General features: G+C 42.6%; 1 protein-coding gene across 4 annotated transcripts in view; it reads left to right on the top strand.

Annotated features, from left to right (window-relative positions):
* Positions 1 to 19,649, top strand: part of LOC129820832 (anion exchange protein 3-like) — a 71,471-nt gene that overhangs the window by 18,576 nt on the left and 33,246 nt on the right. For 2 of the 4 annotated variants that reach the window (XM_055877844.1, XM_055877845.1), the window contains exons 2-5: positions 791 to 962; positions 5,636 to 5,892; positions 6,139 to 6,338; positions 8,080 to 8,282. In XM_055877844.1, coding sequence (XP_055733819.1) covers positions 791 to 962; positions 5,636 to 5,892; positions 6,139 to 6,338; positions 8,080 to 8,282 — 832 coding nt within the window. The other 2 variants (XM_055877847.1, XM_055877846.1) reach the window with 2 other exon arrangements.

Below are 19,649 nucleotides of genomic sequence, written 5' to 3' on the forward strand. Positions count from 1 at the left end.
AGGACAGAGGAGCCTCTTAAAGAAGAAGTTACAGGTCTGTGAGAGCCAGAAATCTTGCTTGTTTGTAGGTGACCAAATACTTATTTTCCACCATAATTTGCAAATTGTCACGTTCCTGACCTTATTTCCTTTGTTTAGTCTGTGTTTAGTTGGTCAGGACGTGAGCTGGGTGGGTATATTCTATGTTATGTGTTTCATTGGTTTAGGGTTGTCTAATTGGCCTGATATGGTTCTCAATCAGAGGCAGGTGTTTTATGTTGTCTCTGATTGGGAACCATATTAAGGTAGGCTGTTCTCATTGTTTGTTTGTGGGTGATTGTTCCTGTTCGTTGCGTTCTTTGTTTTATAGGTTCACATGTTCAGGACTGTAGCGTCGTTGGTTTCGTTTTGTTTATTGTTTTTGTTTGTGTAAAAGAAGTATTCAAATAAATATGGATACATACCATGCTGCGATTTGGTCCTCCTCTCTTCCATCCAACGACAAAAGCCGTTTACACAAATAAATTCATAAAAAATCCTACAATGTGATTTTCCTGATTTTATTTTTTCTCATTTTGTCTGTCATAGTTGAAGTGTACCTATGATGAAAATTACAGGCCTCTCATCTTTTTAAGTGGGAGAACTTGCACAATTGGTGGCTGACTAAATACTTTTTTGCCCCAGTGGCACTCAAGCTGCATCCCTGTCTCACCCCCCCTGTGGCCCTGTGGAAAGAACTCTCTCTCTCTCTCTCTCTCTCTCTCTCTCTCTCTCTCTCTCTCTCTCTCTCTCTCTCTCTCTCTCTGTACAGATTAATGTGAAAGAAGAGGAGGAGGATGACGACTTTTCCAAAGAGGAGCAGGAAGAGGACGAGGACTGGGAGAATGCATTATCAGTGGAGAGGTTCGGGAACATCATCACTGACTCCGCGTTCAGCGGCGGAGAAAAAATGGGCCGCAACTACAACGAGAAGGATTTTGAGTGTAAGTCATTCAACAATCTTCTTTATCTTCTCTGCTTTTGTAGAACACAGAGTAAACGTTCCATGAATGTCTGCTTACTAGTGTTGTCAAGATACCAGAATGTTTACTTCAATACCGATACCAGGTACACTATCACAATACTCGAGACCATTACGGTACTCCATACCTAAACGATACCGCAACAAGAAAGAAGCCTAATTAGTGAAAGTCACAGAATTCCACTTGCTCCAGACAGATAACCTCAGCTCCTACTCTGTTCAATTGTTGGGCATCTTGTGAGTTCAATATAATTTAATCTGAACATTTTATGTACTTGTTTGTAGTTGAGACAGCCATGTATGCATTAATTTGATCAACTGTACAATCATCCAATCAATTTGACTTGGTTTTCACCAATCTAACTACAGAACATAATGGTAATAGTTTATTTGAATGGTAAATTTCTATTGATAAACTGAGTAAATCAAGATGTAGACTAGGTCTATACACAATACAGGTAAATTAATATTATTCAATAGGAGTGTGTGCATGCATATTATTCAATAGGAGTTTGTGCATGCATATTATTCAATAGGAGTGTGTGCATGCATATCATTCAATAGGAGTGTGTGCATGCATATTATTCAATAGGAGTGTGTGCATGCATATTATTCAATAGGAGTGTGTGCATGCATATTATTCAATAGGAGTGTGTGCATGCATATTATTCAATAGGAGTGTGTGCATGCATATCATTCCATAGGAGTTTGTGCATGCATATCATTCCATAGGAGTGTGTGCATGCATATTATTCAATAGGAGTGTGTGCATGCACATTATTCAATAGGAGTGTGTGCATACATATTATTCAATAGGAGTGTGTGCATACATATTATTCAATAGGAGTGTGTGCATCCATATCATTCAATAGGAGTGTGTGCATGCATATTATTCAATAGGAGTGTGTGCATGCATATTATTCAATAGGAGTGTGTGCATGCATATTATTCAATAGGAGTGTGTGCATGCATATTATTCAATAGGAGTGTGTGCATGCATATTATTCAATAGGAGTGTGTGCATGCATATTATTCAATAGGAGTGTGTGCATGCATATTATTCAATAGGAGTGTGTGCATGCATATTATTCAATAGGAGTGTGTGCATGCATATTATTCAATAGGAGTGTGTGCATGCATATTTTTCAAAAGGAGTGTGTGCATGCATATTATTCAATAGGAGTTTGTGCATGCATATTATTCAATAGGAGTGTGTGCATCCATATCAGTCAATAGGAGTTTGTGCATGCATATTATTCAATAGGAGTGTGTGCATGCATATCATTCAATAGGAGTTTGTGCATGCATATCATTCAATAGGAGTGTGTGCATCCATATCATTCAATAGGAGTTTGTGCATCCATATCATTCAATAGGAGTGTGTGCATCCATATCATTCAATAGGAGTGTGTGCATGCATATTATTCAGTATGAGTGTGAATGCATTGAGTTATTCAGCTTGTTTTAGCTGATAGCATGGGGCTACAGATGACAAATGTTCCCTTAAATGTAGGACTTATTTTATTGCCAACTGCTATTAGAACATATTATTTTATTGAAGTGATCAATAACATTTGCATAGAAGAAGCAATCGCTTCTTTTATAAATGGGTGCGCTGTCTCTTAAAAAAAGTAATGTCTTAATTTTCTCGGCAGAAAGTGTCTGTGGAATCTAGTGGAAACCAGATGATAGGCAAGGGAAATGAAGAAGTGAATTGTTTTTTTTGTGGCTAGGGAGACTTTAAAATCAGTATATTTTGCTTAATGGTTAGCATATTATCACAAACACAAAAGTACTAAGGTAGGGAATTCAGCTGTAAGCTATCAAGGAAAGTTCGCCTACAAAGCTAGATGCTACCGATATCTTCTTGCATTGTAAAGTGTTCTAGCCTGTAGGAACATTGTTTTGAGAACAGCAATGAACAGGTTCCACATTTCTACATTCTGTGTAGCATTATTTAAGTGTGTTAACTTCTGTGCAGAATGAGTGGAGAGCTAATGCAGCCCAGGCTGCTCTAGCGATGAATGAGGTAGTGGAGCTCTTTGCTCTTCACGGGTTAAATGAACTGCGCTCTGAGACAGACTTAATCCGCTCGATCACGTGAGACAACATTTGAACGTAACAAAAATTCTAGTACCGTTTTATGATTTTTTTTTTATCAACAAAGTACCAAAGTGTCGGTATACCGTGCAACACTACTGCTTAGCCAGTTTTTTGTGGGTGTTTTCCATACTTTTTCGAATATCTTTTTTTGCCAACAGGAATGTGTTTTGGCTTAACATTTTTATTTTGGTATCACTTAAAGGAAGATTTTATCTCCATATCAAATCATTTCTGGGTAGCAATTAAGTACCGTACTTTGATTGTTTTCAATTAAAATGGTTAAAAAAAAAGACAGCTTCTTAACAAAGAGCAATTTCTCAAGCAAGAATTTTACTAGGACTGTCTGGGAGTGGTCTGAGTGGGAATGGGAAAACAGGAAACGAACTGTTATCAGCAGAGAGGTTTGAAACTATGTCTTTTTGGTTTGTTAACTAATTTACTGCCTGCTGAGGACAAAACTCCATCCCGCCTTAACAGGCTGAAATTTCAGGCGGTCTTTTCAAACAGCTGTTACACTAAAATGGCATTATCATTATTTTCACAATTTCACAGTATTTTTCCAACCTCATAGTGTGGAAATATACACTGAGCAAAAATATAAACACAACATGCAACAATTTCAAAGATTTTACTGAGTTACAGTTCATGTAAGGAAATCAGTCAATTGAAATAAATAAATTAGGCCCTGTTAGGTTCTAAACAAACAGAGGAAAAGCTCAAACCAAGTTTATTCCAGCACAGCTGGAATAACATCTGCAAAGACAAAGACATGTTTAAACAAGCACATATATTTATACCCTCCTACTAGGCGGAGTCAACTCCTTGCACGTCTAGACAGCCAATACATCTCTGTTGCTAAGTCAGGAACTTAATTGGTTCCTCTCACTGGTGTAGTCATGGCCCCGCCTCCTGCTAGAACCTTCATGGTTATGGAAGTATATGTGTGTGGGATAGGACTGTTCCTTCTCACGTCATCTGACCTGACCTCGGGCTGAATTCCTTGCTCCTCCCTAATCCACGACTGTCCTACCTTATCAGTGACTGAAACCAGACCTCCATAGGATCCATCAGATTTAACGGTAACATTTTTTAACAGAATGTAAACTTTCTACCTCCTCCTTTCTCACTCAGTAACTTTCCATAGACAAAGTTATTATCCACCCTCCACTGACTCCAACACGTACATTCCTTGTATATGTAAAGTAATCAATAAGTTCTAGTATGGAAACATGAATTAGTATATTTCAAACTGGAATCCAACAGCTCTAATCTATGGATTTCACATGACTGGGAATACAGATATGCATCTGTTGGTCATAAAAAAAAGTAGGGGCTGTCACATATACTCCCTTTCCGGCGCTCGAAGGTCGCCAGTCTGCTTACTTTAACACACACCTGTCACCATCGTTACGCGCACCAGCACCTCATCAGACTCACCTGTACCTTCCTGATTACCTTCCCTATAACTGTCACTCCCTTTGGCTCTTTCCAAAGATCTTATTGACTCTGTTTTGTGTTCCATGTCTGTATGCTACTTGTGTTTCTTGTTTTGGTCTATGTTCATTTATTTCTTAAATACACTCCCAGTACTTGCTCCCCGACTCCCAGCTTACACGTTACAGGGGTGTGGATCAGTAGACCAGTCAGTACCTGGTGTGACCACCATTTTCCTCATGCAGTGCGACACATCTCCTCCGCATAGAGTTGATCAGGCTGTTGCGACATGGGGCCGTGAGTTATCATGCTGAAACATGAGGTGATGGCGGCAGATGAATGTCATGACAACGGGCCTCAGGATCTCGTCATGGTATCTCTGTGTATTCAAATTGCCATTGATAAAATGCAATTGTGTTCGTTGTCCGTATTTTTTGCCTGCCCATACCATAACCCCACCGCCACCATGGGGCACTATGTTCACATCGTTGACATCAGCAAACCGCTCGCCCACATGACGCCATACACATGGTCTGCGTTTGTGAGGCCGGTTGGATGTACTGCCAAATTCTTTAAATTGACGTTGGAGGCATTTTTGACACACCTGTCAGGTGGATGGATTATTTTGGCAAAGGAGAAATGCTCACTAACAGGGATGTAAACAAATTTGTGCTCAACATTCTAGAGAAATATGTTTTTGGTGAGTATGTAAAAATCTTGATCTTTTTTTTCAGCTCATAAAACCTACACTTTACATGTTGCATTTATATTTTTGTTCAGTGTATTTAAAATATAGGGAAATCACGTTTTTGACTGACAATGGGCCTTTAATTTAAGCCTGCCAGTATAATTCTTTATAACTTGTTATAAGCATATGAGGCTTTGTAATATCAGGGACATTTCTGTCTGTTCATCAACATTTCAATTGCCTTAAAATGTCTGGTATTTTGTCAGGATCTGTATGAGTTTTTTTTTTTACTGTCAGATAGTTCAAAAACGTCATAAGCAGTTACAACGCTTTTATAACAAGTCTTGCATTCATTATGCCGGCAGGCTTGGACGGTATTTTCACTTAAACGCCTATCATTCCTTTCACAGATCACCGGCACACCTTTCACCATACCCACCACCCGCTGTCCACCCATCTACCCCCACCCCAGCGCCTACGCAAGCGGGTGCTCAGCATGGACCGCAAACGCCGGCGCAAGAAGAAGCGCAAGAACAAAAAGACCTCCATGGCGCCCTCGGAGGTCACACCCACCATCCATGAGGTAGACGAGGAGGAGGAGGAGTCTGAGACAGAGGGGAGGGACGTGGCAGCCACGCCCACCGAGCAGCCCGACGACCAACAGCAGGTAACATAACAGAGAAATGTGTGATCATGTCTGACAGCTTATCAGAATACCTCTTTTTGTTATTGATCATTTATTGTTTATAGAGTCCAATACAATGTTTGGAATGTTGCAAGTAGAAGTTTAGTTGATTAATTTGTTATATATTCATTCAGTGTCTTCATTTCAAAGACACTCCAGACAGAAATATCTGTCACACATGACATGAGAGGTACTAAGACCAATGTAACCAACTCCCTCTCCTCTTAGTTTAGCCTGGGGAGTGAGGAGAATTTGGAGCCGGCTGTCCCGTTAACTTCCTTCCACATGGAGAGCGAACAACAACACCCGCCGTCGGAGAAGGCCACACTGGCCACGGCAGAGGTGGTGGAGGGGGAGTTGGAAGAGGCGCAACAAGACCTTCGGGAGCAACCAGAGGATGAGGAGGGTGATGAAGAGTCCACCAACAGGTGTGACCAGAATCAGATGTTTGGATGCATAAAGCAATGTGACAGTAGCTAGCAGGAGATTAGGTACAGTAACTTGGCTGTGTGGTGAAACAATGTTTTTTCAAATCAACCAATTGTATGGATCACTTCAATATGCAGCAACCAGCAATCATCTCTTATTTTGTTAGCAAAGCTCGCCGTAAGACACAAGGTGATACTAGGATGTAACTAGAAAGATGATAGGCTTCATGAATTGTGAACGAAGAAAACACAGAACTAGAGTGCACTAAAAATAGTACAGTGCCTACAATATTTATGTTGTATGACAGAGGTGAGTAGTCAATATTTGAAGATATTTAAAGGGCTCATCAAACAAATAGCTCTTCATTTTAAAAACTTCAAAAATTCTGTGCTCATTTCTCCCGATTCTGGAAGATTTATCTGTTTTTTAAGTGATCATCTAAAAACAATCAAAACATTTATGTGGCTTAAAAGGACACCTTGTACCTATCACCATCATGTGTCGTGTCCTAGATAGGTTTGCTCATAAAGATCCTATCTGACTCATCAACACAGAGCTATGAGAATATGAATTATTTGGTAATGGATTGAATAACATATGCATTCATCCTGGGACGTCAGAGACTGTGTGGAGTCGAGGGTCATATTCATTAGGGCTCAACATAGAAAAATATTTTGCAACGGAAACAGAAAATGTACATTTCTTATTGGACAACTCCAGGTATTCCTTCCCTGTTTCATTCTGTTTTCTTCCGCTTGGAGCCTAATGAATACAACCCAGGTACTTGTTTCCCTCTCTGCAGGTCGGTTAATCTCACTGATTTATTATTATTGCAGCAGCAAAAAAAGGAACGTAGTCACAATGTCATGTAATGTTATGCTATTGTTGCCTGAGTTAAAGCAGCCAACGATTCACCGGGTGAGGAAACCAGTGTTGCAGTGCTGTGTTCTGGTGCCCTCTGTTGCATGATGGACCACACTACACCCAACGATCTGACCCCTCCCAGATTATTCATACTGTGTGTGTGTGTGTGCCAGTCAAGATGTTTGTTTGTATAGACTGGGTTGACGTTTGATACCATGTTCATTTTAAAGAAGGATTTAGTGGATTCTGGAGTTTTAACACTGGGACGAAAAACTCAAACTCTGAACTGGTTTATGGCTGATGGTCCTTCATGATTTGTATTTATTTATTTTATTTAACCTTTATTAAACTAGGCAAGTCAGTTAAGAACAAATTCTTATTTACAATGAATGTCTGGCAAAAGGCCTCCTGCGGGGACGGGGGCTAGAATTAAAAAGAAAAAGAAATTAAATAAAAATATAGGACAAAACACACATCATGACAAGAGAGAGACCTAAGACAACAACAGAGCATGGCGGTAACACATGACAACACAACATGGTAGCAACACAACATGGTAGCAGCACAAAACAGGGCACAAACATTATTGGGCACAGACAACAGCACCAAGGTCAAGAAGGTAGAGACAACAATACATCACACACAGCAGCCACAACTGTCAGTAAGAGTGTTCATGGTTGAGTCTTTGAATAAAGAGATTGAGATGATACTGGTAGTTGATAGTTGACACAATGGATAACAGATAGTTATCTGACATACTTCAAAAGCAAATTTTTGAAGAATCAAATACAATATTATCTCTATGATGGGTTTTCACACATACTCAAGTGATCCCGCTGCACTCTCCGTGATTCCCCCCTATGTTCCCCTCCCCAGGTGCCCCCCCTCTGCGGACCCCCCCACCCGAGGCTGGTTCAGGAGGAATCCTCTCCACCCTTCACCGCGGACCAGTTACGACCTGCGGGAGCGCGTCTGTATCGGTAGCATGACGGCCATGGAAACAGCCGTGTACCGGGAGGTGCCCACCGACGAGGCTGAGGCTCAGATGTTGGCTAGCGCCGACCTAGACGACATGAAGAGTAAGACACACACATACACACCAGAGAGAACGGACCGTTCCCAAATCAACCCCTCTAGCCCACCCTCCTGCGGCCCTAATCTACCACACCTGATTCTACTAAACAGCTGCTTATCTGGACTTTGGTTGAATCGGGTGTATTTATGTAGGGCTGGAGCAAAAGCCTGCATACCCAGCTGCTGGAGGAGGGTTGACCACCCCTGCCTGGTGTAGCCCCTTTTTCCTGAACAAGGGCATACCATTTTTAATGAAAGTAGAGGGTAAAGGTAGTGTAGTTTAATACAAAGTAACGTTTGGTGGCAGGTTTAAATAAAAAATTCATACCTTGAGACTTGGAACTTAGTAAATATATTTTAACCAAACCTTTGGGTTCCTCACTTGGTGCCTCTTGATGGACAGACCCAGTCAGCATCCTGTACGCCTGACAAAGGCAGGTTGCTCCAATTAGATGCCATGCTCCAGTTGCCTTCCCAGCTGTTCTGCTGTTGGACAGTTTGAGGGTGACAGTTTGAAGCAGGTCTGAGTATAGGGATAAAATATGAATCACTTACACCGCAGGATTGATGTACTGTAATAATGCCACAGTAGATAAGTGTGGCAATATGTTTAATGATACTGTACTGTACAACCATAGTTCATATTCTTGAACGTAACAAGTGGAGGGAAAATCTGCTAGTTTAGGGCACCCTCTATTGACGTAACAATATAGGACATATCTGTCTAATATATCATCTGTGTGATATTCTATTTAGGGTATATGTCCTTATGACAGAGTGTAATACATGGTGTTGCTATGTTTTAGTACTAGGATATACTGTGATTTGATAGGGTGGATATGTGAATACTGGGATTTGATAGGGTTGATATGTGAATACTGTGATTTGAAAGGGTGGATATGTGAATACTGGAATGTGATAGGGTGGATATGTGTATACTGTGATTTGATAGGGTGCATATGTGTATACTGGGATTTGATAGGGTGGATATGTGAATACTGGGATTTGATAGGGTGGATATGTGAATCTGTGATTTGGTAGGATGTGAATACTGGGATTTGATAGGGTGGATATGTGAATCTGTGATTTGATAGGGTGGATATGTGAATACTGGGATTTGATAGGATGTGAATACTGTGATTTGATAGGGTGGATATGTGAATCTGTGATTTGGTAGGATGTGAATACTGGGATTTGATAGGGTGGATATGTGTATACTGGGATTTGATAGGGTGGATATGTGTATACTGGGATTTGATAGGGTGGATATGTGAATACTGGGATTTGATAGGGTGGATATGTGAATACTGTGATTTGATAGGGTGGATATGTGTATACTGTGATTTGATAGGGTGGATATGTGAATACTGGGATTTGATAGGGTGGATATGTGTATACTGGGATTTGATAGGGTGGATATGTGTATACTGGGATTTGATAGCGTGGATATGTGAATACTGGGATTTGATAGGGTGGATATGTGAATACTGGAATATGATAGGGTGGATATGTGAATACTGGAATGTGATAGGGTGGATATGTGAATACTGGGATGTGATAGGGTGGATATGTGAATACTGGAATGTGATAGGGTGGATATGTGAATACTGGAATGTGATAGGGTGGATATGTGAATACTGGAATGTGATAGGGTGGATATGTGAATACTGGAATGTGATAGGGTGGATATGTGAATACTGGAATGTGATAGGGTGGATATGTGAATACTGGAATGTGATAGGGTGGATATTTGATAGGGTGGATATGTGTATACTGGGATTTGATAGGGTGGATATGTGAATACTGGAATGTGATAGGGTGGATATGAATACACTGTGATTTGATAGGGTGGATATGTGAATACTGTGATTTGATAGGGTGGATATGTGAATACTGGAATGTGATAGGGTGGATATGTGAATACTGGAATGTGATAGGGTGGATATGTGTATACTGTGATTTGATAGGGTGGATATGTGAATGCTGGAATGTGATAGGGTGGATATGTGAATACTGGAATGTGATAGGGTGGATATGTGAATACTGGGATTTGATAGGGTGGATATGTGAATACTGGGATTTGATAGGGCGGATATGTGAATACTGGGATTTGATAGGGCGGATATGTGAATACTGGGATTTGATAGGGCGGATATGTGAATACTGGGATTTGATAGGGTGGATATGTGAATACTAGGATTTGATAGGGTGGATATGTGAATACTGGGATTTGATAGAGTGGATATGTGAATCAAAAGGGACAGAAATAAGACAGCGAAAGGAATGTGTGAATGTTGAGAACATTTGCTATATGTGAATGACAGTGCGTGTGCGTATGGCCTCCCGAGTGACGCAGCGGTCTAAGGCAGAGGCGTCACTACAGACCCGGGTTCGATCCCAGGCTGTGTCACAACTGGCCGTGACCGGGAGTCCCACAGGGCGGCACACAATTGGCCCAGTGTGGTCTTATAGCGCTCTGGCGACTCCTTGTGGCGGGCTGGCTGACTTCGGTCGTCAGCTGAACGTTTTTTCCTCCGACACATTGGTGCGGCTGACTTCTGGGTTAACGGGCGGATGTTAAAAAGCGAGGTTATGGCGGGTCAAGTTCCGGAGGACGCATGACCGACCTTCTCCTCTCCAGAGCCCGTTGGGGAGTTGCAGCGATGAGACAAGATCGTATTTGGATATCACAAAATTGGGGAGAAAAGGGGGGTCATTTTTTTTTCAAGAACGTGTGCTTGTCTGTTCACTAGCCGAGTGAGAAATAAACCACAGAGAGAGACAAATAGAGCGAGTGATACAGAACAGAGAGAGAGAGAGAGAGACAAGAGAGAGGCAGGAACCTGGACTTTGTCATCCTACAAGAAACATGGTATAGAGGAGATGGACCACTGGTTGCCCTCTAGGTTACAGAGAGCTGGTAGTCCTATCCACCAAATTACCAGCTGTGAAACGGAAGAGTCTCAGGGGGTATGCTAATTTGGTATAGAGCAGACCTAACTCACTCTATTAAATTAATCAAAACAGGAACATTTTACATTTGGCTGGAAATTCAAAAGGAAATTATCGCAACAGAGAAAAATGTTCTCATGTGTGCTACCTACATCCCCCCACTAGAATCCCCATATTTTAATGAAGACAGCTTCTCCATCCTGAAGGAGGAAATCAATCATTTCCAGGACCAGGGACATGTAGTAGTCTGCGGCAGTTAAAACAGGGCTGTGGAGTGCAGCTTGAGCCCCACCCTCTTCAACATACTGTATATAAACAAATTGGCAAGGGCACTAGAACAGTCTGCAGCACCCGGCATCACCCTACTAGAATGTAAAGTCAAATGTCTACTGTTTGCTGATGATCTAGTGCTTCTGTCCCCAACCAAGGAAGGCCTACAGCAGCACCTAGATCTTCTGCACAGATTCTGTCTGACCTTGGCCCTGACACTAAATCTCAATAAGTCAAAAATAATGGTGTTCCAAAAAATATCCAGTTGCCAGGACCACAAATACAAATTCCATCTAGACACCATTGTCCTAGAGCACACAAAAAACTATACATACCTCGGCCTAAACATCAGCGCCACAGGTAACTTCCGCAAAGCTGTGAATGATCTGAAAGACAAGACAAGAAGGGCATTCTACGCCATCAAAAGGAACATAAAATTCAACATACCAATTAGGATTTGGCTAAAAATACTTGAATCAGTTATAGAACCCATTGCCCTTTATGGTTGTGAGGTCTGGATTCCGCTGACCAACCAAGAATTCACAAAATGGGACAAACACCAAATTGAGACGCTGCATGCAGAATTCCGCAAAAATATTGTCTGTTTCCAACGTAAAACACCAAATAATGCATGCAGAGCAGAATTAGGCCGATACCCGCTAATTATCAAAATCCAGAAAAGAGACGTTAAATTCTACAACCACCTAAAAGGAAGCGAATCCCAAACCTTCCACTTACAGAGATATTAACCTGGAAAAGAGTCCCCTAAACAAGCTGGTCCTGGGGCTCTGTTCACAAACACAAACAGACCCCACAGAGCACCAGGACAGCAACACAATTAGCCCCAACCAAATCATGAGAAAACAAAAACATAATTACTTGACACATTGGAAAGAATTAACAACAAAAAAATTGCAAACTAGAATATTTGACCCTTAACAGAGAGTACCCAGTGGCAGAATACCTGTCCACTTTGACTGACGCAAAATTAAGGAAAGCTTTAACTATGTACAGACTCAGTAAGCATTGCTATTCGAGAGGCCGCAATAGGCAGACATGGCTCTCAAGAGAAGACAGCCTATGTGCACACTGCCACAAAAGGAGGTGGAAACTGAGCTGCACTTTCTAACCTGCCAAATGAATGACCACATTAGAGACACGTATTTCCCTCAGATTACAAAGACCCACAAAGAATTGTAAAACAAATCCATTCTTGATAAGCTCCCATATATATTAGGTGAAATACTACAGTGTGCCATCACAGCAGAAAGACTTGTCACCTGTTGCCCAAAAAAAATGGCTACCAGTGGAGCACAAACACCATTTTAAATACAACTTATATTTATCTGTTTATTTATCTTCACTTCACTTATCACTCACTTTCACTTTCAAATTGAATTGAGAGAGAGAAAGGGAGAAAGAGGGAGAATATATTTGATTGCATTCTCCATGCCATCAACACCTTTTGAATGTAATTTAATTGAGAGAAAGAGAGGATGGACCATTTTGGCAAATAGATGGGCAGCACTCTCTGGTCTATCCCATGATCCTGCGGCAATAATTAACACGAGATCAGTGGTCGATTCTCCTTGACAGCGACCCTGCCCCAGGCTCTTCCTGCTTTTACCCACCCAGCATGGGAATCATTGACCGGCCGCTCAGACTAGATTAAAATAGAACCAGAAACAGACAAGCTATCAGGGGACGGAGAGAAAGATTTCAGGCTATACAGCATATATCCATTAGCTGATGTATTTTCCACCTCTTCCACTTTGATGAGTACATATTGTAATTCAGTCACAGCACACAGTAGTGTATTTATCATGCGGGATGATAGTTGAATGTGGTACTGGTTGATGGTTTGATGTTTCGTGATGGTTAACTGACATTATGTAAGCCGTAGAATAGATTTTTTTTTAACAGGACATAACTGTCATTAATTACTATTCCAAACAAATGAAACTTCTCCATTGACTTGTTTGACTTGTTCAGCAAAGTCTTGTCACAGTAAAACGTCCAGTAGAGTACTGCAGTTTAATGTAGTACTGCAGCAGTCATGACAACCGTTTCAAATGTTGACAAGAGGTTTGCCCTGTCTTGCCCAAGGCACTGTGAGTTCCATTGCCCCACTGAGAGTGTACTTGTTCATTCACTGTGAGTAACATGGCTGATGTGGGCTACCAATGGCTGATGTTGGCTACCAGCGACCATGCTTGACACAATGCTATGGAGCAGGCTTGCTTTGAAGCTTAACCAACTTGTGCTTATGTTTAGAATGCCTCTAAGCAAGTGAAACGCACACGCTGTAAACACAGGTCTGAGGAAAGGTCAGTGTTCAACTCAGGTACCCGTTGTGGGCGAAGGATGACAGGACATTTAGAAGTAATCACCGTTTCCATGGAGACAGCGCTGGAGACAGGCTCTTGCTCCTAACCAGAGTTCCATTCTGTACAGAGGCAGTAGGACTACTGTTTTTCTGTCTCTGTGTCTGTGGTTGGTTATAATGCATTTCTCAGTTGTTTGGATTTTTTTCCTGAGAGAAGAAGAGAGCTTTCACTTCCATGTTTTTTATTGAGCCTCTGGTTTAGCCTTGACTGTGCTCCTGCTGCCTGCCCTGGCTGTGACGGGGTGCCATGGAAACCAAAACGGGGGTGCGTCACCCCACCCGCATGCCCCGCCTCATCCCAGCATCTATCCCAGGATCAATGGACGGCTGGCATCACGGAAACTGGTGAATCAGCCCAATAGATTAGAGGAAGGTCTGAAAACAAGTGCAGCAGTTTGTATCAATATTTATTTTTGGAGTGACAGCTTGAGCCAATCTGCTGCTGAATCGTGCCCAGCCTAAATCTACCAGAGACACCACTACCTCTCTCTGCGCCACTGAGAGGACAGCAGCAGTGACCTTTCTTTTCCACTTTTGTGTTTGAAGATAAATATCTGTTTTTAGTCTTTTATTGTCAGCTTTTTTATTCCAAACCGTTATCTAGAGTGGACTTCCAGTGACAGCAGATACTTCATAAGAGGACCTATTTATAGTAGTCTGCAGAGTGGACATAGCCTTTTTGTAACCAGTAGCCACTACTTCAGCTTGGCTTGTGCTGCAGCTTCTGTTCCTGACGAATAGCAACCCCATCAAAACACAGAACCGCTCTCTGGTTCCGTGAGGCTCAGGCTTGGATAACGGTGAGAAGCAGCAGGTGAGAGAACGCCAGAACCCTGGATGAGCAGGGCGCCCACCCGGAGTGGGGTGGGGAAGAGGCACCACAGACACCGTCACAGACCCAGGAGATGACAGACCCCGTGGGGCAGGAGATCCAGGGACCACCAGCCCCCTGTCCAGAGGTGGTGGTGGGGGAAAAACACCCAAAAACCAAGAGGACCACCAACAGTCTCACACCAGGGACCTTGGGCACCCCACATCAGCGCCCCTCTGTGAACCACCGGCACAACGAGGGAGAAGAGGTTGTGCGCCGCGCCTCGCAGTTCAACATGGAGGGCTTGGAGGACTTTGAGGAGTTTGTGTTGAATTTTGACGATTATGACCTGCTTGAATCCATCCATGACCACCTGGGGTCCCCTGAGGACGCAGTCCCCCTGGAGCCCGACCATGACCAGCTGGGGTCCCCTGAGAACCGAGAACCCTTGGGACCCATCAGTAAGTACCAGAGCTCTCACCCCCCCAGAGGGAAGCAATGTGTGGCCATGGAAGAATGGGAAACACTTAGCATTACGTTGATCTTCATTTAGGCTAGTGTAACTGTATAAGGAAATGACAATCATACATACATTATGTTGCTGCTAGTTACTCTGGCAGAGTTCTATGAAACGTGACTGTATGATTTAATCACGAATGAGGAGTCAGTGTGTGATAACCTTTTTTGTTTGGTATACTGTTTCCAGATAAGGTTCTTATTTATCAATATTAGAACGTTTTATTCTCAGATGCATGGGTCTCATTCAAGCATGTCTGATGTAAAGTATAACTGGTGAGATATCTAGTTACTATTTGCTTAATAGTTTTTTTTTCATTGACATACGCTGGATTTTTGGAAACACATTATTGCAGTGTTTCCCAAACTGTCCTCGGTACACCAAGGGTTGCACGTTTAGTTCCCCCCCTAACACAGCTGATTCAAATGATCAAAGCTTGATGAGTAGTTGATTCTTTTTCATCAGCTGTGTGGTGCTAGGCCAAAATGTGCAGCCCTTGGGATCCCGAGAACCAAGTTTGGGAAACCCTGCATTATTGGTAAACTTAATTGTTTCCCTTGGCTATAAACACTGTATCTCTGTTTACAGACATGCATCATAATTCCCATTCACTAATGTACTTCATAGCAACTCCAGCATTCCAGTAATATTACATAGCTGTTTCCATACTCACGAGTGTGAGTCTGACGTGATGGAATAGCACTCTGCCCTTTTGGTGGAAAGCCCTGACATTGGCAATTGATTGTGGAGAATTCAGAGTTGTTTTCATTGATTTGTATGTAGAAACAAACACAAGCTAATTAATGCCAATGCTTGGTTGGCCTGGCAATGGTGGTGTGGAAATCAAAGCTCTCTCAAGTCCTGGGTCATGGGTGAATTGGCACCCTCTCTACCTCTCGCCGTTCCCTGCTAACCTATTGATCGTTTGGCCCTGGGGGGCCTCTCCACTTACTGGACTGGAAAGATATCCCATTGACAAACTGTACTGCTGTTTTTCTGACTACCATTGGATTGGGACACACTGGTATTCTGCAGTAGTGCTGTGAGGGTTAGCTAGGTGCTGGTCACTATGACATTGTAGCGAAGAGGAGGCTAGTGGGAGGAGCTATACGAGGATCGGATCATTGTAATGGCTGGAACGTAATTAATGTAACGGTATCAAACACATCAAACATATGGAAACCACATGTTTGACTCCATTCCATGCATTACAATGAGCCCTTCCTCATATAGCTCCTCCCACCAGCTTCCTCTGGTGTAGCGCTGCTGTACAACGATGGATAGAATGGACATGAAGGGCAAGCTCCTAAAGATCTCCTCAGCGAGAGACAGAAAGAGAGAGAGAGAGGGGGCGGGGAAACATGACAGAGAGAGGGGTGGGACAGGACAGGTAGAGAGAGAAAGAGTGAACCAAGGCCTGATCATTCAAATTGACAAAAAAATAAAAATAATCCTCATTTGTTGATTTAAAAAACAACAACATTTGACTCAATTTGGCTTGAGGGTCTGCTATACAAATTCATGGACACCGTTGTTGGGGGGGAAGCATATGACATTATAAAATCAATGTACTCAAACAACAAGTGTGCAGTTAAAATTGGAAATAAACACACGGATGTCTTTCCTCAGGGCCATGAGATGAAACAGGGATGCAGCTTGAGCCCCACCCTCTTCAACATGTATATCAATGAATTGGCAAGGGCTAATTAACTAGAACAGTCTGCAGCCCCCAGCCTCACCCTACTGGAAAGGCCCGGTGTCTAGTGTTTGCAGATGATCTTTTGCTACTGTCCCAAAACAAGAGGTCTTCTGCACAGACTTGAGCCATGACAGTGAATCTCAGTAAGACAAAAATAATGCTGTTCCAAAAAAGGTCCAGTAGCCAAGACAACAAATACAAACTTCTATCTAGACACCGTTGCCCTACAGCACACAAAGAATTACACCTAACTAAACATCAAAACCACAGGTAACTTTCTCAAGGTCGTGATCGATCTAAGAAACATGGCAAGATGGGCCTTCTATACCATCAAAAGGAACATAAAACTCAACATCCCAATTAAATCCTTGGCTATGTACAGACTCAGTCAGAAAAGTATTGCTATTGAGAATGGCTGCTATAGACATGCCTGGCTCTAGAGATGACAGGCTATGTGCCCACTGCCCACAAAATGACCTGGAAACTGAGCTACGTTTCTTTATATTCTTATTTTTTTCTCCCAATTTCGTGGTATCCAATTGGTAGTTCGCCTCTCCCGTACGGACTCGGGAGAGGCAAAGGTCGAGAGCCGTGCGTCCTCCGAAACTCAACCCAGCCAAGCCGCACTGCTTCTTGACACAATGCCCGCATAACCCGAAAGCCAGCCGCACCAATGTGTCGGAGGAAACACCGTACACCTGGCAACCATGTCAGCGTGCACTGCGCCCGGCCCGCCACAGGAGTCGCTAGAACGCGATGGGACAAGAACATGCCTGCCGGCTAAACCCTCCCTAATCCGGACGACGCTGGGCCAATTGTGCGCCGCTCCATGGGTCTCCTGGTCACGGCCGGCTGCAACACAGCCTGGACTCAAACCCAGAATCTCTAGTGGCACAGTTAACACTGGGAGTGAGCTACATTTCTTAACCTCTTGCCAAATGTATGACCACATTAGAGACACACATTTCCCACAGATCACACAGACCCACAAATAATTTGAAAACAAATCAAACATTGATAAACTCCCATGTCTGTTAGTGTAAATACCGCAGTGTGCCGTCACAGCAGCACGATGTGTGGCCCGTTACCATGACAAAAGGGCAACCAGAGGAGCACAAACATTGTAAATACAACCTATATTTATCTGTTTCTTTATTGTCTCTTTCGTACTTAAACTACTTGCACATTGTTACAACACTGTACATAGACAGTTATATAACATTTGAGATGTCTACATTATTTAAACACTTTTGTGAGTGTGATGTTTACTGATCATTTGTATTGGTTATTTCCCTTTTTGTTTGTCTATTCCATTTCCTTTGGTATTGTAAACATATGTTTCCCATGCCAATAAAGCCCTTTGAATTGAATTATGCAAGAGGGAGAGAGACAGAGGATGCATAATCTAGTTGATGGCTCTGTATAGATGAGCCATAATGTTTATTCGTTACACCTTCCATAGGGTACGTATAGGGGTTACCTTAGGGACACAACCAGCCCCAGGGATTTGTATTTATTTAACCAGGGAAGTCAGTTAAGAACAAATTCTTATTTATAAGGACAGGCTACTCCTTTCTCTCTGTCAGGGAATTGAACCCCAGTCTCCCACGTGACACACAGTGACACACACCACTATACTAAAGAGGAGAAGGTGAGGATGATGGTGAGTGGATGATCGATCAATATCTCAATTGGAAAAGTCACAAAGTCACTCTGTCGTCAGGAATTGACAATATACTACATGTATAAACCACATAATACGCATTTGTGCAATACTTCTACACTGTTGATGAAAGGCAATAAAGGGGCTACAAAGAGACCTGTGGTAGAATACAGAATGAACGAACATGACTTCCTCACTAAGGGGCGATAGAAGATTCACAGAAGGAGACGAGACCAGCTATATGGGGTGCTACGTTGGAGAGACTATGGCAAGGAAATGGGGTGTCCATTTCCACTACTGTGTTCATCTGAATCAAAGCTGTGCCATTCAGAGTGGTAATTGTAGAATCGGAGGGGCAGACAGGGAAAAGTGGTGTTCTCAAGGGCATATTCAGTGGCACAAAGAGGGTATGGGAAGGGCCGAGCGAGAGAAGTGCTTTTATAGAGGGTTTAGAAGGGACACAGAAACCAAATTGAGCCTACAGACAGGACAATATGGACTACTGAAGGACACAGAGACCAGGTAGAGCCAACAGACAGGACAATAGGGACTACTGAAAGACACAGAGACCAGATAGAACTAACAGACAGGACAATAGGGACTACTGAAAGACACAGAGACCAGATAGAGCCTACAGACAGGACAATAGAAACTACTGAAGGACACAGAGACCAGATAGAGCCTACAGACAGGACAATAGGGACTACTGAAGGACACAGAGACCAGATAGAACTAACAGACAGGACAATAGGGACTACTGAAGTACAAAGAGACCAGATAGAGCCTACAGACAGGACAATATGGACTACTGAAGTACACAGAGACCAGATAGAGCCAACAGACAGGACAATAGGGACTACTGAAGGACACAGAGACCAGATAGAGCCTACAGACAGGACAATAGGGACTACTGAAGGACACAGAGACCAGATAGAGCCTACAGACAGGACAATAGGGACTACTGAAGGACACAGATACCAGATAGAGCCTACAGACAGGACAATAGGGACTACTGAAGGACACAGAGACCAGATAGAACTAACAGACAGGACAATATGGACTACTGAAGTACAC

This window comes from Salvelinus fontinalis, chromosome 23 (genome assembly GCF_029448725.1).
Source record: "Salvelinus fontinalis isolate EN_2023a chromosome 23, ASM2944872v1, whole genome shotgun sequence".
Lineage (NCBI taxonomy): Eukaryota > Metazoa > Chordata > Actinopteri > Salmoniformes > Salmonidae > Salvelinus > Salvelinus fontinalis.